Genomic DNA, 18,846 nt, shown 5'->3' with positions numbered 1-18,846 from the left:
CACACCTTAGTATAATGCCTATGAAAAGAAGAAAAAAAAAAAAACAACTAACCAATTCCAGAAGGCTTCTTAAACCAAGTTTTATTTATAAAGTTTGATCCACCTCCACAAGGAAACCAAGCAGTGACCAAGTACTGAGTTGTGTTCATGTACTGCAGAACTTGTTGCTCACAGGGAACTTCTGTACCTTTAGACAAGTGATTTTTCCACTGCCCTGCTGCTTCTGCTAGGATAACTAAAAGCCTTCCTCTCTCCCCCTGAGAGAGGGTACATTGTGATCCAGTCCATTCAAGAAAGAGTCTGAAGGAGCAGTATTTTCTCATTAATGCAGAACCTATGCAAGACCACCATGAGATTTTCCCCACAGCGTGAGACCTGGCGCTCCATGGCCAGGCGGAAGTCTTCTTTCACTCCTTTAGTTATACCGCGGGTGACTGTGTGATGCCTTAAGCCATGAAGGAAAGAGAGAGACAAAAAAACAGATCAGGATTATTTGCTGCACTACAGAAATGTAAAAGGCACTACACGTCACTACCTGCGCATCTATCATACCTGAGTTTATAGGAGGAGATCTGAAGCTTGTACTAGGCTATTTAAAAAGAAGAAAGTGTTCAGTAGTGTAAAAGTCTTCCAAAAGCTTGGAGTTCTATAAGTGACTATGTTTTCAATGCTCTGGTTATAGTGGCTGTTAGGAAAGAAAACATTGCAGTTCTGGCTAACGGGAGAATGTGTTCTGTTTACCTCACATTTTATGACATTCTGCTTGCGTGGAGGGTGCACTAAGGAGGCACAGAATCCTATGGGTACTAATTAAAACAAGGTGCAGTGAACCCTTCACAAACCAACACAAAGCACAGAAGTCAAGCCAGGCTGAGTGTGCACCAGTAGAAGTCGCTCTTAGGGAGATACTAGACAACAGGAATGCATTTATTCTAAGCAGAGAACAAAAGGGCTGCTAACTGAGCAAGCTAAAGCACTTCTGGCTCGTAAAACTCAGATTACTGCCCTGGAAAAGGCCTTTCTTATTAATGGCTCTTTTTCCTCATGCTGGCCTGTTATGCTCAGTAGCTGAAGTCTTGTCTGTAGAACAGTGTTCTGCAGTGTCAAAGCTCCAGGCTTCACTCACACTGATCCAGAACTCTGTACATTTAGATCAAAACTTCGTAGCATCTAGCTGCAAGCCATACATGGTCCAGGAGGCAAAGGGTATGTCCTGAAATGAAAGCCTTAGCGCTACTAAACAGCATAAAACAAATAAGAGAGAAAAGTACAAATGTTAGCTTTGAGAGAAGTCCTGAGTCAGAGATAAGAAGCGAAGATCTGGACTAAACCCAGCATGCACAGTGAAAGACAGAAAGGAAACAAATGGTGAAGGCACACCAATGCTGGAAATGAATGGCAAAGTCTAGGAGTTACCCTAACCAAAAATAACATCCCACCATCAATTAAATCTTCAATTCCAGAATTTGAGAGGAAACCTGTCAAAGTGGAATTCTGTTCCCAGTCACTTGCTCTTCTGCTGAAACAGCAGAGACCTCTGTTATACGTGGAAAAGGCAAAGAGGCTACTGGAAGACTAGAGCTAGGTTGGGCAAAGCAAAACTGCACTGATACTCTACCATCTTCAGTTTACAGGATAAGTCATTTTCCATCTTCAGTGCCTTCAGTGTTGCTGGCAGGTGAGTGCTACAGTCAGTTACAACCTACAGGTTATAACAACCTACAGCTACCCAGTAAGACAGCAGAACTCTTGAAGATGTCTGTCGTGTAACAGCCAGACAACAGAAAACATTTCAGAGCAGCTCAGCTGACAAAAAGTAACTGCAAATGGATCCAGTATTATCTTGAAAAGGCTATGTGCTTGCTAATGCATGACTGAACATTGCTACTGTTTTGGCATATTTCTACTTTAGTTTAATTGAAAAGTGATTTATTAAATTGAAAGGACACAGATACTGGCAATTTATGGGAAAAATAAAAATAAATGTTATATAGAACAACATGATTTGCCAGGCAATGTAGGCACAAATGGAGGGGGAAAAAAAAAAGATAGATATTGAATAAGAAGTTGCTGAAAACCATGGGCAGTAAAACATGTTGACGAAACACAGCACACTATGAGTGGGGTTTTTCCACTTGGTACCTGTCAGCAGTCTGTATGTTGGGCTGTAGCACAGGTATGAATTCCTGCTGCAGTAACCCCATGGGAGGGCTAGAAGTCCTTTAAAAAACAGCAAATAGCAGTATTCAAACACCCACACACCAATTCATCCTATGGTGCAAAACAACCGTCCAGAAAAAAATAAAAAGGGGCAAGAGAGAACTAAGATGAGCCCAAGAGCAGTATGACCACCAAGCAGTCTAAGGAGTGCAGGACCTGAACAGCACTGAACATACAAACATCCCCAAATTTCACTGTTAAGGCTGTTCTGCAAATGAAACCTAAATAGATATGCATATTTGTGTGGAGAAACAACAGTGGTAGGTGCAGAAACCAATTCACAGTTGTAACACAATGAACTGTCATTGCTTGTCCCAGGAAGCGTGCCCATCAGAAAAGATTTAATCCATGGGTGTCCAACCTTTTGTCTTGCCTAGGCCGTGCTGAGTGAAGACAAATTGTCTTGGGTCACATATTATATATAGTATTTATGAATATATTAACTATATTCACATCAGTATCAAAACATTTATTTTCAAGGTAAACACAGGATAAGAGGACAGTAAAACTAGAGGGTTGGAGAGGAGCACCGCAGATACCACAGTTTCCCTGCACAGCCAGTGAGAGCGTGTCAGTGAAGGGGGAGAGCCCACAGCTTGAGGTAAGGGGTTTGCTGCTGAGCTCAAGTCAAGTGCATGCACAGCAGGTATCAGCCACGTTGTGTACATGACAGTATTTGTTACAGGTTGCATACATAACCTTTAGTTAGATGGCCTTTGTCACTGTTTTGAATTCTAACCACACACAAATGAAGCTGCTAGAGGGTGGCATAATGTCACTGCAGAAATGCCCACCCAGAGCAACCTCCCTTTGTCAGGAAGGTGACACTTACAACCCAGGTTCACGTGAACTACCATCCAAAAAGTGCCTCAGCTTGTCTTTGTGAAGTCCTCATCTCTGTGTGCTATCTATAGCACGGGAAAATAATCTTACACTTACAGCCTAGAGCAAATCCAACACCCTATATAGGGAGAAATGGGAAATTTGGTATAGGGACAACAGGCCTAGTTTCTTAACCCAAGTTTCAAAACAGTGTAAATCTTAGAGGCACTCAAGCAGTGTACAAAATTCAGATGCTAAAGAGTTGAGAAGTAAACTTGGACATATATGGGTCTACTATTGAGTTAGGTGCCTACCTTCAGATCTCGCAGATGCGCTTTCTGGTTAGTATATACAACTTAATAAATACAGATGGAGAGCTATGCTAAAAAAAACATTCACCTCAGATAAAGAAAGAACATTTTAGTAGCACAGAAACTCTGCAATACAGATAAGAAAGCTGAAATAAAATATTCACGGGGATTATTCAATTCTGTGAGATTTTTTTCAAGAGCTCTTGTCACGAATGAATACAATATTGGCAAAAATGAATATGGGAAACAGAAAACGCAAAGTAACAGCAAGACACTGTTGGTTCCGTGGTGGCAGATGTTTGCAAACAGAATTCTGCACAACTGTGTCTGCATGACTGTTTGCAAGATCTACAGTCAAAAGTAAACACACCCAAATGCACAATGAGAATAAAAACTATGCTTTCAAGGTGATTTGTTTCACTTCAACTAAGATTTCCTCCTCCATCCTCAAGGAGAGATGAGCTGGGAATGGGAACAGAGGTAGAAAACTCATCAGCTCTCACATCAAGTTCATGCAGTGTTTGGTAGTCTATGATCAGTCTAATTAGACTGAGATTATCAAAAATAGGAGCATTATATCAATCAACCACTTCCTGCATACTGTTCTTTTCCTGTCTAACCTCACTAGCTAACACTGCCATGGGTAATCAGTACAACTATGAAACACATCTTGTCTACAATGGAATTTAAAGGCAAATAATAGCAGAATTCAGGGCTCACTGTAGAAGTCTTGCTGGCTGTGCAAACAATGAGCTGGCTCTACCACCACAGGATGAAACTCAAACTGTGGAGCCTCATATTCCCACAACAGATACAATGAAAGGGAAACCCCACAAGCTGTATATTACATTTTGCTGAACCTGACTACCAAGACCAACATCAACTTTTTAAAACCAGTGTGGTTTTAAAACTTCCTGGGTTCAGAAAAAGGAATGGTCTCCCCTGAGGTGTATGATGCTGTGGAAAATATTGGTATAAGAATGGAGAATTCACCTGGAAAGAAAACTTTCTATAAGAATTCACAATACAAAAGCTCATCGTTACAAAAAAAATACCTGTCATCCTGTTAATTATGACATGGGATTGCTACACTCATTTATTCTGAGAAAAGATTTTTGTCTTTGGGCTACTATGGCAAAAACCATGAGTGTCCTCCTGTGCATGAACAGTGTCTGAGCTGCCTCTTCAGTCACTGGGAAGATGGTGCAGCAGCTCGAACAACCAGAACTGCTGAGACTTTTGAAAGATGAAAGCCAGTCTGCAGATTTCAGCCTGCAAACCATTTAGAGGTAGCTAGGTAGTGTCCTAGGAAACAGAGCTGTGCTGGCACACTTGATTAGAAGCTCAGCTGGAGGAGGCAAGTAAGTTAATCAATGCCACTGAGGTCAACACTGTTGGCACTATTTCTGACCCTCAAAACCAGTCCAGCTAAAGAAATATTTGGGGTACCAGGGACTAGATGTCATCTTTTCCCGCTCAGCTCTCTGACAAAGTGTTTCACCTCTGATGGATCTCAAGCACATAAGAGACACTTTACTTTTAGCCTTTTCCAGCTGGACAGGATATTTGACCATGGTAGTAAAATAAGCACAAAGAAATGGACTTCTCCAAGCATTTGCCATCATTCAAAAAACATAACGCTGGTCAGAAGTTATGTTAGAAGAAATTTCTGTCTAACTAGAAGCGCTGCTCACTAGCTGTTCTGACTGGTGAAATCAGAACAATAAGTAACAGCTGTCATGCAAATTAAAAGTAAAAGCAGTGATCCAGTGAAATAGCACTAAACCATTAAAACTAACTAGAGATAGCAGCCAAGAATTTAGCAGGTGTGGCCTTCAGTGCAGAATGCTCTTGCTGGCAAAGACTATTATGTAACATCATACATAAAGCAGCACACCCTGATTTTTGTTTTCATGCATCCACTACAAGCAGTGAGATATAGCAAGAGTAGAGAGTTTGAAAACCAAGGGCTTAAAAGAGAACTCTGGAAAACTGACTTACTCATTCAAATTTGGGCACTGTTACTTTATGTTAGGCTCCCATTTTTTGAGAACTTTAGCCCAGTTCTACTTAAAGTAAACAGCCAGAATACACTGACCTGAACGGGAACACTGTCAAATTTTACTAGTCTCCCTTTCATAAACCCAAAATGCAACAAGTTCTAATAAACAGTCAGGATATTCCCAAATATTTTGCCTCTTGAACCCTGCAACGGTTCAGTCCAAACTCCAACTCCAATCAAAGAACACTTAACAAGTTAATTTAATTCATTAATTTTCTTCACCATCTTATAATAAGTTGAGGAGTAGAATAAGCTGTTCAGTACGTAGTGACAGATGATCTGCTAATTCAGACAAAAGGTTAGATACCTGGAGCATAATTTATGTTTTATATTAAGTCTTTCATAGCTTTGTTCGTAACAAGTGGTGCTTTCTGTTCAGCACTGTCATTCAGCAAAATTATTACCAGCTTGCACTTGCACCTAATTACTTAAAGTATTCCTGCAAATGCAAGCCAAGCCTCTGGCTGAAAGAACAGTCTGGCATCACTGTAATACATGTAATTCTAAAGCAAATGCAACGCTGAGGAACAAAGTTGTGTAAAAGGAACGTAAAGTTGAAGAGCTTCACAGAGGAGTTCGCAGATCAGTGGAAGAGATTATCTGAGCTCCTTATGCAACTCCTTACGTTTAAACTCACAGCGATGACAGACTTAATACACTGAATATTAAATAAATGTAACAACAGAATGTAGTTTACTTTAAAAAAAAGCAGAGTGAATACATTTTCATCCTTACTTGATCAGCATTCCTTGATTTGGCAACAGTTCCAGATGGATTTTTCCACCCTCCTGTGTTCTTAAATAAGCAAATTCTTCCAACATATCAATATCTGAAGAAAACGTTAAAGATTTTTCTAAAGGTAAACAATATAGTGAACATCCCTCCTTTTCCTGCACATCTGAGGTCACACTGTGCAAAGGACAGCCACAATTAACAGCTGTTAAAACATCTAATTTCTAGAAGTGATAAACAAAATCACAGCATGTATTCCCAGCCCTCCAGAAATTAAGGAAAAATGTTTTTTTGAAGTGCAAAATACACACCAGTCAGTCAATTTCCTTTTGTATGTACAGTCTGACTGCAAGGAAAGCTCATGTCATTAGGACCATCTCTCTCCCAACAAATTCACTGGCTTATTTTACATTCTTTTCCTACATGCTGCATAGCAAGGCTGAGACTGAAGAATATACCCCTATAATGGTACATACCACCTTCTCTGTGTATATAAGAAAGCTGACTACACATCAGACATGCTTTGCATGAACCTTGACATAACTTGTTATCTCAACCCCAAAGCTTACCCACACAAAGCACACAAGCAATAGTAATGAAAACAATTCAATTCTTTGAAGACACTTGACCATTTTTGTAGTCAAATTTTTAAAGGATTTTCCATTCTTTAAATAATATGGAATACTATTCACAGAGAGGACCTGCAGAAACTATCCAACAGCTTTCTCAGCAGCCCAGCAAATAATATTGGATGTGAAAGATGTTCCCAGCTAGAGAAAGGATACTTGTGACGTAGTTGAAAAAATTCTCATACTGGAAGTTCCCTTGTTGGCAGATTTTGTTGATGGCTTTCAGGAACAAGTTTTCACCCCTTGGCCATTCATGCTGAAGCAGAACAATCACATGGCCCAAGGCCGTATCATCTCTGTTGTCAGTGAAAGCTCTGAGCTTCAGGGAAAAAAAAAAGGCATTGAGAAGATAAGGAAAGTCACGTTACTCTTAGAAATTGACAGGATTTAACTGCATCTGTACAAATACAAAACAAGCTCTTTAAGAAGTGTATTTAATTGCTCTTATATTTAAAATTGGATGGAAACTCCCAGCCAAATTTTGTTAGGTGATTTATAACAAAGTCTAGAGATACAGGCAAAAGTATTTCGAGGTAAATCCTATCTTCTCTGCCTCAGCCTATAATGACTAAATGAGAAAAAGAACAAATGTTTTTCCTGCCCTCAAATAGAAGTGTCCATTCTCAAACCCACTGAGGTGAGAAACTCTTGAAGCAGCGCCCCTTACGCCTAATGCCACCACTGGAATAAGGCCATACAGTTTCCGCACTCCCGCTACATTTGCTAGGCCTTATGGACTTGAGATTTGCAGACTATAGCTTACCTTGAAACAAGCTAATAACAGATGAAGGCAGTAAGGCATGATAGCTCTGCTAGTACACGGCCAAAGCTTCAAATCAGACCCTGAAACAGAATAGTTTATCATAGACTTCTTTAGTGCTCTTCTGATTCTCTAAGTATAGAAAAAATGTGAACAAAGAAAAATGAATAAACACTTGCCTACAATCTCAGATAGGGAAGAAAACTTGAAAGGTAATTACAAATGATTCAAAAGGTGAAGTTAGACATTTAAAAAATATTCTTCCCTTCTCTTTCACTGTGTAAGGACTTGGTCCCCAAAACAATTTAATAGGTATCAGCAGGATACAGATTAACAGAAGAAAAAAAGGAGTCAAGAACTAGCTCTGTTTTTCACAGTATTAGAAGAGAATTATATACATTTTTTATAAACAATGATTAAAATTGAGATGACCCTGAGTTTAGGGTAGCAGCAACTACATACCTTTTCTGAATTTAGACTTTACTTTAGGTTGCTCCTCCTGTACTTTACCTCCTTCTTGTATTGGAAGTAAAATACAGCACATGAGGTCAAGCACCTTTTCACATGTTTGCTATAAAAAGAAGACAAGATAGAAACAAGATCGACAAGAAATAGACAAGTCTAAATTAAGTTTCTTAAGTTAATTACATTAATTAAAAATTTCAGACAAAGCAAAAGGCAAAATTCGCTAGAACTTCTGTAGAATCAGTGAGTAACTTAGTTTGGCTGGGCAAAAAGACATGGTTGTGATATGAATCCCATTAAACAATCTCAGAACTTGAAACCATTTTAACTGTTCTCAAAAGCATTAAATCAGTAGAAATGTGAAATTTGTATCTTGAAATATTACATTTTTCAGTCAATTCTATGAATAGTTTTTGTAAGTTTGTTCTGTCCATGGTCAAAATAGAACAGGAAAATGACAATTTAACAATATGACAGAAATGCTGTAAATTATAATGTAATTTTCTAGAGACAGAAAGAGGTCTGAACAGATATATAATTAGATTTCTAATGAAAAATTATTAAGCTGTAGAAGAGGGAAAGACTGTTCCAACAGTACTAGGATGGTTTGAGATCCTTACTCAAGCCTTTATTACTACTATAAATTATAGTTACCAAGTGTATATGGCAGATAATAATGGATACTCATATTGGGCAAGAAGAGCAATTCTTTTACCTGTAAAACATTGATTCTTCTGCACACCCTGACTTATGTTTGATACCCTACTGGAAGCAGACTGATGGGAAAACTCAAAGACAAATAGGAACCACAGATGACAAAAGACCAGTGAGTGGAATGCTGTACATACCCGGTACTCTCCAAGGGCAAAGTGGCACGTTGCTAACTGGATTAGCGCTCTCTGATTTTCTAGTGATCCTTGCCCTGTAATTTGTTGTGGAGAATGAGAACCCTGAAGAGCTGCCAAGTGATGCAGGCTGCTAATTGCTTTTTTGTACTGTCCCTTTAAAAGGAAGATGGAACAGAATATTAAGGCCTTCTGTGTAAGATGGGTAGAAAGACAAAAATTCTTTTATAGAAAGCTTTCAAAACAGTGTGTGTCTAAATAACAAGGCTTCAACATTTCTGTCTAGCAGAAAATTCTCCAGTGATATGCTATGTACATGAATGTGGATCCAGCACTTGCAAGGCTGGAGAAAAACAATTCTGCTTTAAAAAGCCTTTTTATAGACTCTCATAACTGAAACAAATAATTGTGCTCTTTGGAGTTAGCTATTATTTCATTTAGTCAAAGCTTGAAACAGCTTTCCTTCAGCAAGAATAAAAGAATACCAAGGGAAATACATGAAAGAACGACCTTTGTTCTGTGAATGATAGGATGATGTTTAGAATCTGTCCAATTTATATCGAGATAACAAATTTTAAATCTAACTGATGCACGTTAAAACCTGTGATTTGAAAAATATTTTCCCTGATGGTATCTCAACAGAACGTATGGGAAGACAAACTGCATTTTTATCTCATCACACTATATGCCTACTTGTCTTCTCCATATGCCAATGCTAGCTGGACTCACAGAACAACTATTTAAGACAGGAATATTGTGTAGGGTATCCAGTTTTGTGCTAAGAATGGTATGATTCCATCCCCTAAAGGGTCATACTTTAAAGCATAAGATCAGTAGACACAAAGCATCTAACAAGCTAATCAGAAGAGCTATTCACTAAAAGAAAGAGCAATAGTATGGAGTCATTTTCATTAGTATTTTATCTTTTTTACCTGGTAAATAATCATGTCCGTAAGAAAGATTCTTAACCAAAGCCAGGTTTCAGTCTTCCAAGACAAACAAATTCTGGTGAACTCTGTGTAAGTTATCAGAGAAAAAAAGCAGCACATTATCGCTTTGTGTTAAAAAAAACAATGATCCAGAAAGAAATATACAACTGTGTTTAGAAAACATAAAACAGTATGAATGTTAAACTCTTTAAAAACAGGATACTCTTTCAATGCGATCAATCATATTTCCATAATACTTTCCTTCAGTGTCCAATAAAAGCTGCTTGATGACAGCATTTGCTTACTTTTTAGAAGATAAGTTTGTTTTCAATATTATCACATTAGATATTAACAGACAATATAAATCCAATTTGCTTAAGCATGAACTAGAGCAACTATTAGCAGCATGTCCTCACCTAGAAGCACTACTACTGATCAACTGCTCCTTCAGCGAAAGGAAAGCTGGTTCCAAAAGAAGTGAGTGAACCAGTGAAGACATGAGCAATGAAACAAAAGCCAAGAAACATCCAGAAAAGTAACAACTGAGAACAGCTTCTTACAGAGCCTAGATCAGAAATACTTAAGTATTAAGTAAAAATAGTTAAGATGTATTTCAAAGGTTCCCATTGACAGAAATTCAACTTCAGCAACACTAAAATAACAGCAATAAAAGGTGAATGTAGCATTGTCTGTAGTTAGCCTTACCTTTGTCAAGTGATTCCAGTGAACAGAGCAGCTCCCAGCTCTCTCTTGCCAGTTTAAAGCTCTCTAGTACTTCAATGGAGTTTGCAAGGTCTGCCTTATTAACTGCAATATGACGACTTCGCACCTTCCCAGAAGGATCCTCGTCATCTGAGCTCTGCTTAACAATCAACCAAAAAACAAAGATCCAAAGCTTATATTTACTTGATACGAATCTGAAGTCACAGAAGTTCCACTTAACAAAAGCAAGCAGTCCCAAAACATAGATTCCAAGATCCTAATTTCATAGCCTTTACATGACTTTCCACTATTTCACTTGGCTTTTTTTTTGATATTAGAACTGGTTTGCTACCAAGAAAGTCAGTGGTATAGTGTGATAAAGAGTATCCCAAGAGATTATTCTCTTAGACATGTTTTAGCCAGATTACTGATTGAAGGATACATACTTACATTTTAGCACTCAGTTTAAGCCTTCAGTGGCATAATGCAAAGGAAACATTCTCATGTACTTCTATCACAGAAATTCAATGAAGTGGCTTTTCGTTAATGAAGTGGCTTTCGTTAATGAAGTAAATGTATTCAGTTTCAGTAATGAGAAATCAATTAATTCAGTTCCACCTGTAGAAAATCTGACTGCTATTGCCATTCTTAATAGCTTCTGCAGTCTCTGCCGAGCTCCTTCAAGCTGAAATATTCATATCCACACATACGTGTCTACAGTAGTTGTTACAAAAATTGTTTTACTCTTGCTGTTCTTAGCAAAATGCACGTTTCTATAAAATGGTCAGAAAGTGCTGTTCTGGGGTAGCTCTCAAAATACATCAAAACCTCTACTGTTGAAATTCCTGTATCGGTGCCATCTTTTTCACAAAAAGAAAATCTAGAGAACTTACCATTGTTTTTTCTCTTCCTTCAGCAAGTTTCCTCTTTTTGTGTATGTGTTTGTTACGATCGATATCTGTATCGCCATAGACATTGGTCACATCCTCAAGAAGAATCAGTGGGGCTTGGTTTGGAGCATTTGGGCCTGGATTTAAACATAAATTAGATCTCAACTGATCTGAAAAGTATTGCGCTTACAACAAGGCGATTCTTCCTCCTTCACGCTGAAGGAATATGATGTTAAAGAATAAAATCTGAAATGCGATTCAGTTAATCTGTATAAGCAGCCTCACAGTAAAGGTTAGAACACATTTACCAGACTCACAAGAAATATCTTACATGCTTTAGGATACCTATTTGAACCCTTTTCTTACAGAGCAGTCATAAGTTACGCTCTGGCAGCAAGCTTTTTTCTCATCAAGCATTATTTCATGTTATGTAAATACAATTATTCAACAGGTAAACAGAACAGATGGCTCTGAGCTTAATGGCTACAAACACAGCAATATTTTCAAAACATTCTCGTTATTAGTCAAAATAATGTGCTGACAGGTAATAATGCCTCAAAGAAGCAAGATCTTCCCAGTATAACCATTCAGAGAAAACAGATATGTGCCATACGTGGAATCCTAGGACTCCACGTTTTAACACTGAAGTCTCAAGAGCTACCTATGTGTAACACCTGAGAAGAAAGGAATGGTATTTACTATTCTCCTTTCTCAGAACACCTAAGCAGCCTCTTTGCCTTCCAGAGGATACGTTCTTCTCATTAGCAGGCAAGCACACTGTAATTTTGGGCTAGAGTGGGAATAAATCCTAGTAACGCTATACATAATATCTATTCTATTACTTCTCTCTTCACTAGGCTACTGCTGCTAGCTGAGGTTAAAACTCTTTTAACGCTATGTTAAAATCTTTGCTCTAACCCAGTACAGAAGTTGTCTTGAACTACTTCTGCTGATAAGAGTAATGGACTGGGAGAATTTTAAAGAGAATCCATGTCACTTTGTAAACTGATAGTTTCAAAAGACTGCTGAGGAAAGATCTTTGAGGCATTAGCAATGAAAACTCACCTTGGAAGAGAGATGGCTGGATATTGCTGACGTACTGGAATGCATTTTTAAAGAAGACCAGCATTGTAGAATACACTACTTGATTCTTGTATTTAGCATGTGCATCACTATCAAAGTTACTGATGTATCTGCAGAGGTCTTTCATTCTATGTAAAATATCTCCAAAACTTCTGAGAAAGATGGAAAAAAAAATCCAGCATGTAGTTCTTATGTATGACTTAGATCAACAAGGATATAGTTTAGAAACTAATTTGAAAGGGGCTCACATTTTTATTTTATATTATGCAGTCATGAAAGAAAAGATGCACTGAATTTACCGAAAATGTTCCTGATGTTAAAGTCCTTCTCTGGTTAAGAACTGAAAAGATAATTCCTCCTTGAGAAAGAATACCTGTTAAAGTAAATATTTCTCACCTTCTTCCTTTATCCATTTGCCATTCACATCTCATTCCCACCACAGACAATATTTTAAACAGCCTCTCCCAAGGATCTGTAATCTGGGATGATTTCTCTGTAAGACCATCTATTATGTATTTCTGAGAGCTACGTTTGCTTGGAGACATAAGATCGGATGAATCTTGTGAACCTATGAAAACAAACACATTTTTCTCTTTAGAAAGAAATCAAACTAGCTGATGTACACTCAAGGAGACATGTACAAAGACATTTGAGCTTTCAGGGTAATCAGAGTTGACAGGTTGGATGAAGAGATCTTAGATATTTTTGTTCTACCTCTCCATATATATATGGTGAAAACTAAGTAGTTAATCAATCATGAGACATCTTTATATCAAATGTCTAACGAACACCAAATGCAGCTATTCATCTTTCTGTACGAGATACATTCCACAGAAGTGATGTGTTTATAAGCCATACTTCAGGAAGGATAAAACGTATTTTAGGAATGTCTAATTTTGTAAAAATATTCTTACCTTGATACTGGCTTTCTGTCTGTGTAGATCTAGTTACATAGTTAATATAAAATTCTGCTGCTTTATTTAGGTATTTATATAACAAGCTGGCAGGAAGTCGAACATCAGGGTTGTTAATTATTAGAGGAAGAACATCACACACTAAAATAGCAAACGAACAAAACAAAATCATTAGAGTTTGTGGCATTTTTAAATTCTTCTTGTCCTAAGTCTCTCAATTAGCAATGTAAATTCCCATCTCTGGTAGACAAACACCAGAAAGAATCATAGAAACCAAAGTTGGAAAACTTTAACTCCAAAATTATCTCACTGTCATTCTATAAACTTGTACAATAAAACAAGAATATTAGCATTTTCTTACCAAACAGTTTTCTAAAACAATTCACTGGGGATTCTTGGTCTTCAATATTTTCAGCTTCCAATAACGTTTCTCCAAGGCCTACCTATATAAGCAGAGGAGAAAAACAAACAGTGGACCAGTGTTCTTGGAAACTTTTGGAATTGCAATGCAATTAAGATGAACAATTATTCAGAGACTAACTCAGTAAGAATTAACTATTTCATTGGATGCACTAGTATCTATGCCATTAAACTAGTACCATGTAATACCAGATGAAAAGCAATGCCACGAAATAGCAAAACCAGGACCAAAAGAATGGAATATTCTTTTGCATCTACAAAACAAACACATGAAATGCTTATTATGAGCTATGCTTACCCCATGCTGTACCACAGTCTCTGGGAAGCGTCGTAGAAGTAGCAGTAGCATTTCTGCCCTTTCTAGCGTGTTAAAACACTGCTCTGTGGCCTTCAGTAACATTTCACACTGCACTCGACCAGGAAGGGTTTCAAACAGTCCTTTAAAAAAAGATACAGTACAACTCACTGCATTTAAACTGCAAAGGTGGCTGATAAAGGGTCAAAGACAAGGTTAGCGTGACCATGCTGCATTGACTGAAAACATTTCCTCTTTCAGGTTTTTAATACCAGAGCCTGAAAAAACTCTTAATGAAGTCTGTAGGAAACCTGCATTTCTTTGGATGCACTGAACTTAACAAGTAAGAACACTGATGAGTAGAACAGTGAAAAAACATCTCACAAATATGCTTCTTTGAGATCTTCACTTACATTCTTTGCTTATGTATCACTTCTAAGATTACTACTAAAAAAATACCTTTTCCACTTTAAATATGCTATGAGACATAGAAAGAAACTCATTATATTCTCCCTATAAGTTAGATGTATTCTCTATGAGCTCCATTCCACAGAAATGCAAACACTTCCTCAATTAGAGTAACCTGTATGCAAGGAGAGACTTGCTGCTTATTCTTACAATTTCTGACGCTTACCTGCAAACAAGAGATTACAACGTGTTTGGTGTAAACCCTGCTTTCAAAACTGCCCATGGCTGCTAGCAATGAATGCCAAGACCTCAAGTGGCCACTGTCCGTTTCTGTAACTCTCACTTTACACAAATTATATCACTCCATTTTAATGATTGTTCTCTGTTCTCTGGAATCATTTAGACAATGATCCCTTAGTGACCCTCCACTTACTCTATATACAATCATTACTCTAGCTTACCAGACTGTGCTTTTTGTTCCAGCAGAGAGATGTGTACTTGCCCCACTAGCTATGAAACCAGAGGGCTTATCTTTATGTTCCTTTTGGACTCTCCCTATTTTCAGAGTAAAATCCTTACCTCTTAAAAACTGTGTCTGCTTGTCCTGCGAGTCATTCCTCAGCGCTGCTGTAATAACACTGATCTCCCTCCACACTGCAGGCTGGTCTGGAAAATTCACAAACCTGGAATAAAGTTTGAGGCAAAGAATGCAGAGTGATCTGATAACCTCCTAGCAGGACAAAGCTCCCTGTGGTACGTACATGTCGTAGAGCAGCCTGCCTGCCGACGCCGTCCTCTCAGCGTTCCTCTCGATGGTGTACATCTCATACTGCAGGAGGGAAGGACAGTCAGGTAGTCAGGCACTGCAGTGCACTGCCCAGGGAGGTGGTGGAGTCACTGACCATGGGAGTGTTCAAGAAACGTTTGGATGTTGTGTTGAGGGATATGATTTAGCTGGGTAGTATTGGTGATGGTTGGACTGGATGATCTTCTAGGTCTTTTCCAACCTTGGTAATTCTGTGATTCTGTGACAGGACACTGGCATTCCTGAATGCACTATCAATCCTGAATGCACATTATCCTTCCCACTCAAAAAAAAACCCCACAATGGATCAACTCCCCACAAAGGACATGTATGTGAATAACAGAAACTGAGAGGAAACGACTGCAGCACTATAGAAACAAAGAAGTGGGCTTGGCCTATCTAACCACACACAATGTGTGAATTGTGTATGAATATGCACATACACGCAGCAATACTAACATGCTGGCTTTATTTTTACACAAGCAGAACAACCAGTGAGATCTGTGAGTAGGGTTTCCAGTCAAGTTTAGCGCAGAAACGCCATGTACTTTGGAAGCCATGTGCCAAAGAGGAGCTCTCAGTCTTTACAGCAGCTCCTGTCAGAACGGGCCGGCTCTGTCAGCTCATTAACACCGCCCCCCAGCCCGTTGGCCGGCGGACGCGTCAGTCACGCAGTCCCGCCGCAAGGCCGTGTGGGGAGCGGCCGCCGTGCCTTCATATGCCGGCGGTGCGGTACCGCTCACCTGGATGTTGAAGTCGGCGGGGTAGAGGCTCCGTGCCGTGATGAGCCAGGCTTTAGCCGCCCATAGATCTCCCGGCACCAGCTCGCGGGCTCGCTTCACCAGAAACTCGCAATCCCCCTGCGCTGACATCTTGCTGCCCACCGCCACGCATGCGCCCCGGCGCCCTGGGGCGGCCTCGTCCGCTCTTCTGCTCCGCCTCATCCGGGCGGCGCGCGGCTCAGGATGCGGGGCCGCCATTTTGTGCGACTGTTCCAGCGTTCTGGGCGACGTTTGCGCGACTGTGCTCCGTTGGCGTTTCTCTTGCTTTCTCTATAGGCCGTGGAGGGGTCTTTGTGCTGCACAGGGGCTAGTGAGGCATAGGGAGCTTACTGTGTGTGGGCTGGGGGTCAGAAGATATACCTGTAGTAGGAAAATGGGAATTAAGAGGATTTGTATGGACTGAGGGGGGCTGAAGTACTTTCATGTAGCTCAGGGAGCAGTTTAGGCTCTGAAGACTTGTTGTTTATAAAGTATTCTGTGGTACTACTCATTAACATTTTAGATCCAGTGTGATCATAGATAGTACAGCAGCTGAGCCAGGCTTAAGAGCTCCTCTTTCTTTAGTTTTGTGAGCGGTGTCATTAATTTAATGGTAGCCAGAGTCAACTGATGTAAAATCTTTAATGTTTATAACACAGCAGTGCCCTTGTTGAAGTTGATATTGCTGTAAATCGAAACACTTTGTAAAGGTCCAAGGCCCTAGCAGCACTACCATGGCTTGTGCTGATAAAAGGCACTTGTAGTTCAGGACTAAGATAACCACCGGTAGAACCAAAGAACAGAGCTTGTTCTGTTTACGAGCCTTCCTAACCATCAGCAATTTACAGATTTGCTTATCTGTAGTTCATCGTGTTCAGTGTTAAGATGCTTGATTACATGCAGGTGTTCCTGTTACTTATCTAAGTGTAAGCCTTTTGAACTTTATCATTTTATTTATTCCTTTCAAGTAGGCTGTTCATTTATGATGTAGCAACAGACCTTACAGACTTTGCTCTTGTGAACTTGCACTGCTGAAGTCCATGTGTCTTTAAGAGACAATCCCTTTAGTAAGTAGATAAAACAGATGCTTAGTCTCTGTAGCAGGTAAGGGGTAACATCCTTATCTGCCAGCTTTATGATGCATTTTTTGCCTCATTCTCAGCTGCAATGCCTGCAGATCCTCTTGCTATTCTGGTGCAGGTGAAAAAGTGTTCTTGTGGTAGGTTGCCACAGATTTTAAGTTTGGGGGAAATGTAGAATCTCTGGTGTCATCTTTGGGTTGAGCATGGAGTCATCTGAGGGCTGGGAAGCTGACTTCTCTCCCTCACTTCCCGCTGCTGTTAATTCCTCCTACACCAAAGCCACTGCTAGCATTGTGTGAGGAACCACCCGTGCTTTTTGGGTGTGAATCCTACATTGGTTTCACTCTGTGGCCTCAGTGTTTGCCTGTGCTTGTGGAAGAGAACCTGTATATAAACTGCTGCCTTTGGGGAGAGGTGTGCTTGCAAAGGCTCTGTTCTCTGAAGGAGAGAGCTGATTTTAGCCTGACGTGGAACTGTCATTTAATGCCCTGCTCTGATTTCCTGCTGCTGTGCTAACAAATGCTGATTTGTAGCCCCAAGAAATTATCACAGGATTGTCTTGTTGAAAGCAATTGACCCTGTCAGTTTATCAGTACCCAACAGTGAGTGCAAGATCCTGTTCTTTGACCCTTCTCTCAGCTCTCTTGCCATATGCTCATCAGTTGCAATTTGAAGGAGCACTAAAAATGTAATTAATGCACCATTCAGAGGTGACAGAGCCACAGCAGAAAGTCTGTTGTTGCTTGTGAAACGGATAGAGAACACTTCCTCATCTTTCTTTCCTACCTCTACTATCCAACCTACAGGCTGTTGGAGGATGGCATTTTGCTTTTCTGGGCTCAAAACACATCAGTGTATATTGTGTCTCTTCATTAACTGTCCAGGGAAGGGCCAATGGGGTTGTGTAGTCCTGGCTTACTCTTGTGCTACTAGTGAGGCCAGGATTTGGATGCCACAAGAGGCACCAGGAGGTCAGTGGGCATCAGAAGCTGCTTTTGAAGAAGATTGGGTGTGTGAGGAGATTCCCCTGTTGAATACCTGCTGCAGAACCACACTCAGGTACTAGCTAGGCAGAAATCATGGCTTTGGATGAGTTTCATAAGGAGTCATAAAAGCAGGATGTAGCTGTTTTTTGATTCAAGAGAATTTAGAGTGTTGGATTTAGTGATATCAGAGTAAGGAACAACACTTTTGTTTTCTTGTGTAAGAGGAAAAGGAACACTGTTTTTTAGAGAATCATAGAATCACAGTTATTACTGTGATAATTTCTTGTGGCTAGAAATCAGCATTTGTTAGCGCAGCAGGAAGGAATCAGAAGAGGACATGGAATAGTGACAGTTCCAAAAATACCACATCATCAAGACTTGCATTTGAAGTTGCTGAGAACAGAAGCCATTGATTTTAGCTGATCAGGGTAATGGGTTCCTTCTCTAGAGGTCCCTACCAAGCCCTGTGATTTGGGGCTGTTGCTTTGCTGGACTGGAACCACTGACGTGCCAGTGGCTGGGTGTACTCATCTTCTATTCCAAGCCTGTAGATAGTGGCAGGGCTGGGCTAGTCCTGTAGGGTTGAGACCTGTTTCTTCCTCCCCACCTGGAGTGGCTCTCCCAAGTTCTCATGCAGACTGTGCTGTTTGGATAAGAACAATGCAGGGCACGCTGCAGGTCTCAATATCTGAGCCATCTGACTGGAAGTGTGCACAGCCTCCTTC

The 18,846-nt window shown here is 39.8% G+C and overlaps 1 protein-coding gene across 16 annotated transcripts; it reads right to left on the bottom strand.

Annotated features, from left to right (window-relative positions):
* Nucleotides 1-55: 55 nt before the first annotated feature.
* Nucleotides 56-16,186, bottom strand: INTS10 (integrator complex subunit 10). 16 transcript variants are annotated; one of them, XM_015861255.3, is made up of 18 exons: nt 16,036-16,186; nt 15,249-15,316; nt 15,067-15,170; nt 14,083-14,222; nt 13,726-13,807; nt 13,365-13,505; nt 12,847-13,018; nt 12,433-12,602; nt 11,371-11,504; nt 10,481-10,637; nt 9,779-9,861; nt 8,850-9,002; nt 7,999-8,107; nt 7,540-7,619; nt 6,933-7,095; nt 6,151-6,244; nt 2,143-2,220; nt 56-445 (listed from the first exon to the last, which is right to left on the bottom strand). In XM_015861255.3, the coding sequence occupies exons 1-18, from the start codon at nt 16,162-16,164 to the stop codon at nt 289-291; spliced, it is 2,214 nt and encodes a 737-aa protein (XP_015716741.2). In that variant the 5' UTR covers nt 16,165-16,186; the 3' UTR covers nt 56-288. The 16 variants fall into 16 exon arrangements, 14 of the variants coding, with proteins under 14 accessions (XP_015716741.2, XP_015716743.2, XP_085402674.1 ...); XM_015861257.3 differs by having other exon boundaries at nt 10,481-10,634; XM_085546548.1 differs by having other exon boundaries at nt 12,433-12,599.
* Nucleotides 16,187-18,846: the final 2,660 nt, after the last annotated feature.

The sequence above is a fragment of the Coturnix japonica genome, chromosome 4 (assembly GCF_054131305.1).
Source record: "Coturnix japonica strain WE chromosome 4, WE-NBRP24, whole genome shotgun sequence".
Classification (NCBI taxonomy): domain Eukaryota; kingdom Metazoa; phylum Chordata; class Aves; order Galliformes; family Phasianidae; genus Coturnix; species Coturnix japonica.
This window is presented reverse-complemented; position numbering and strand designations above follow the sequence as displayed.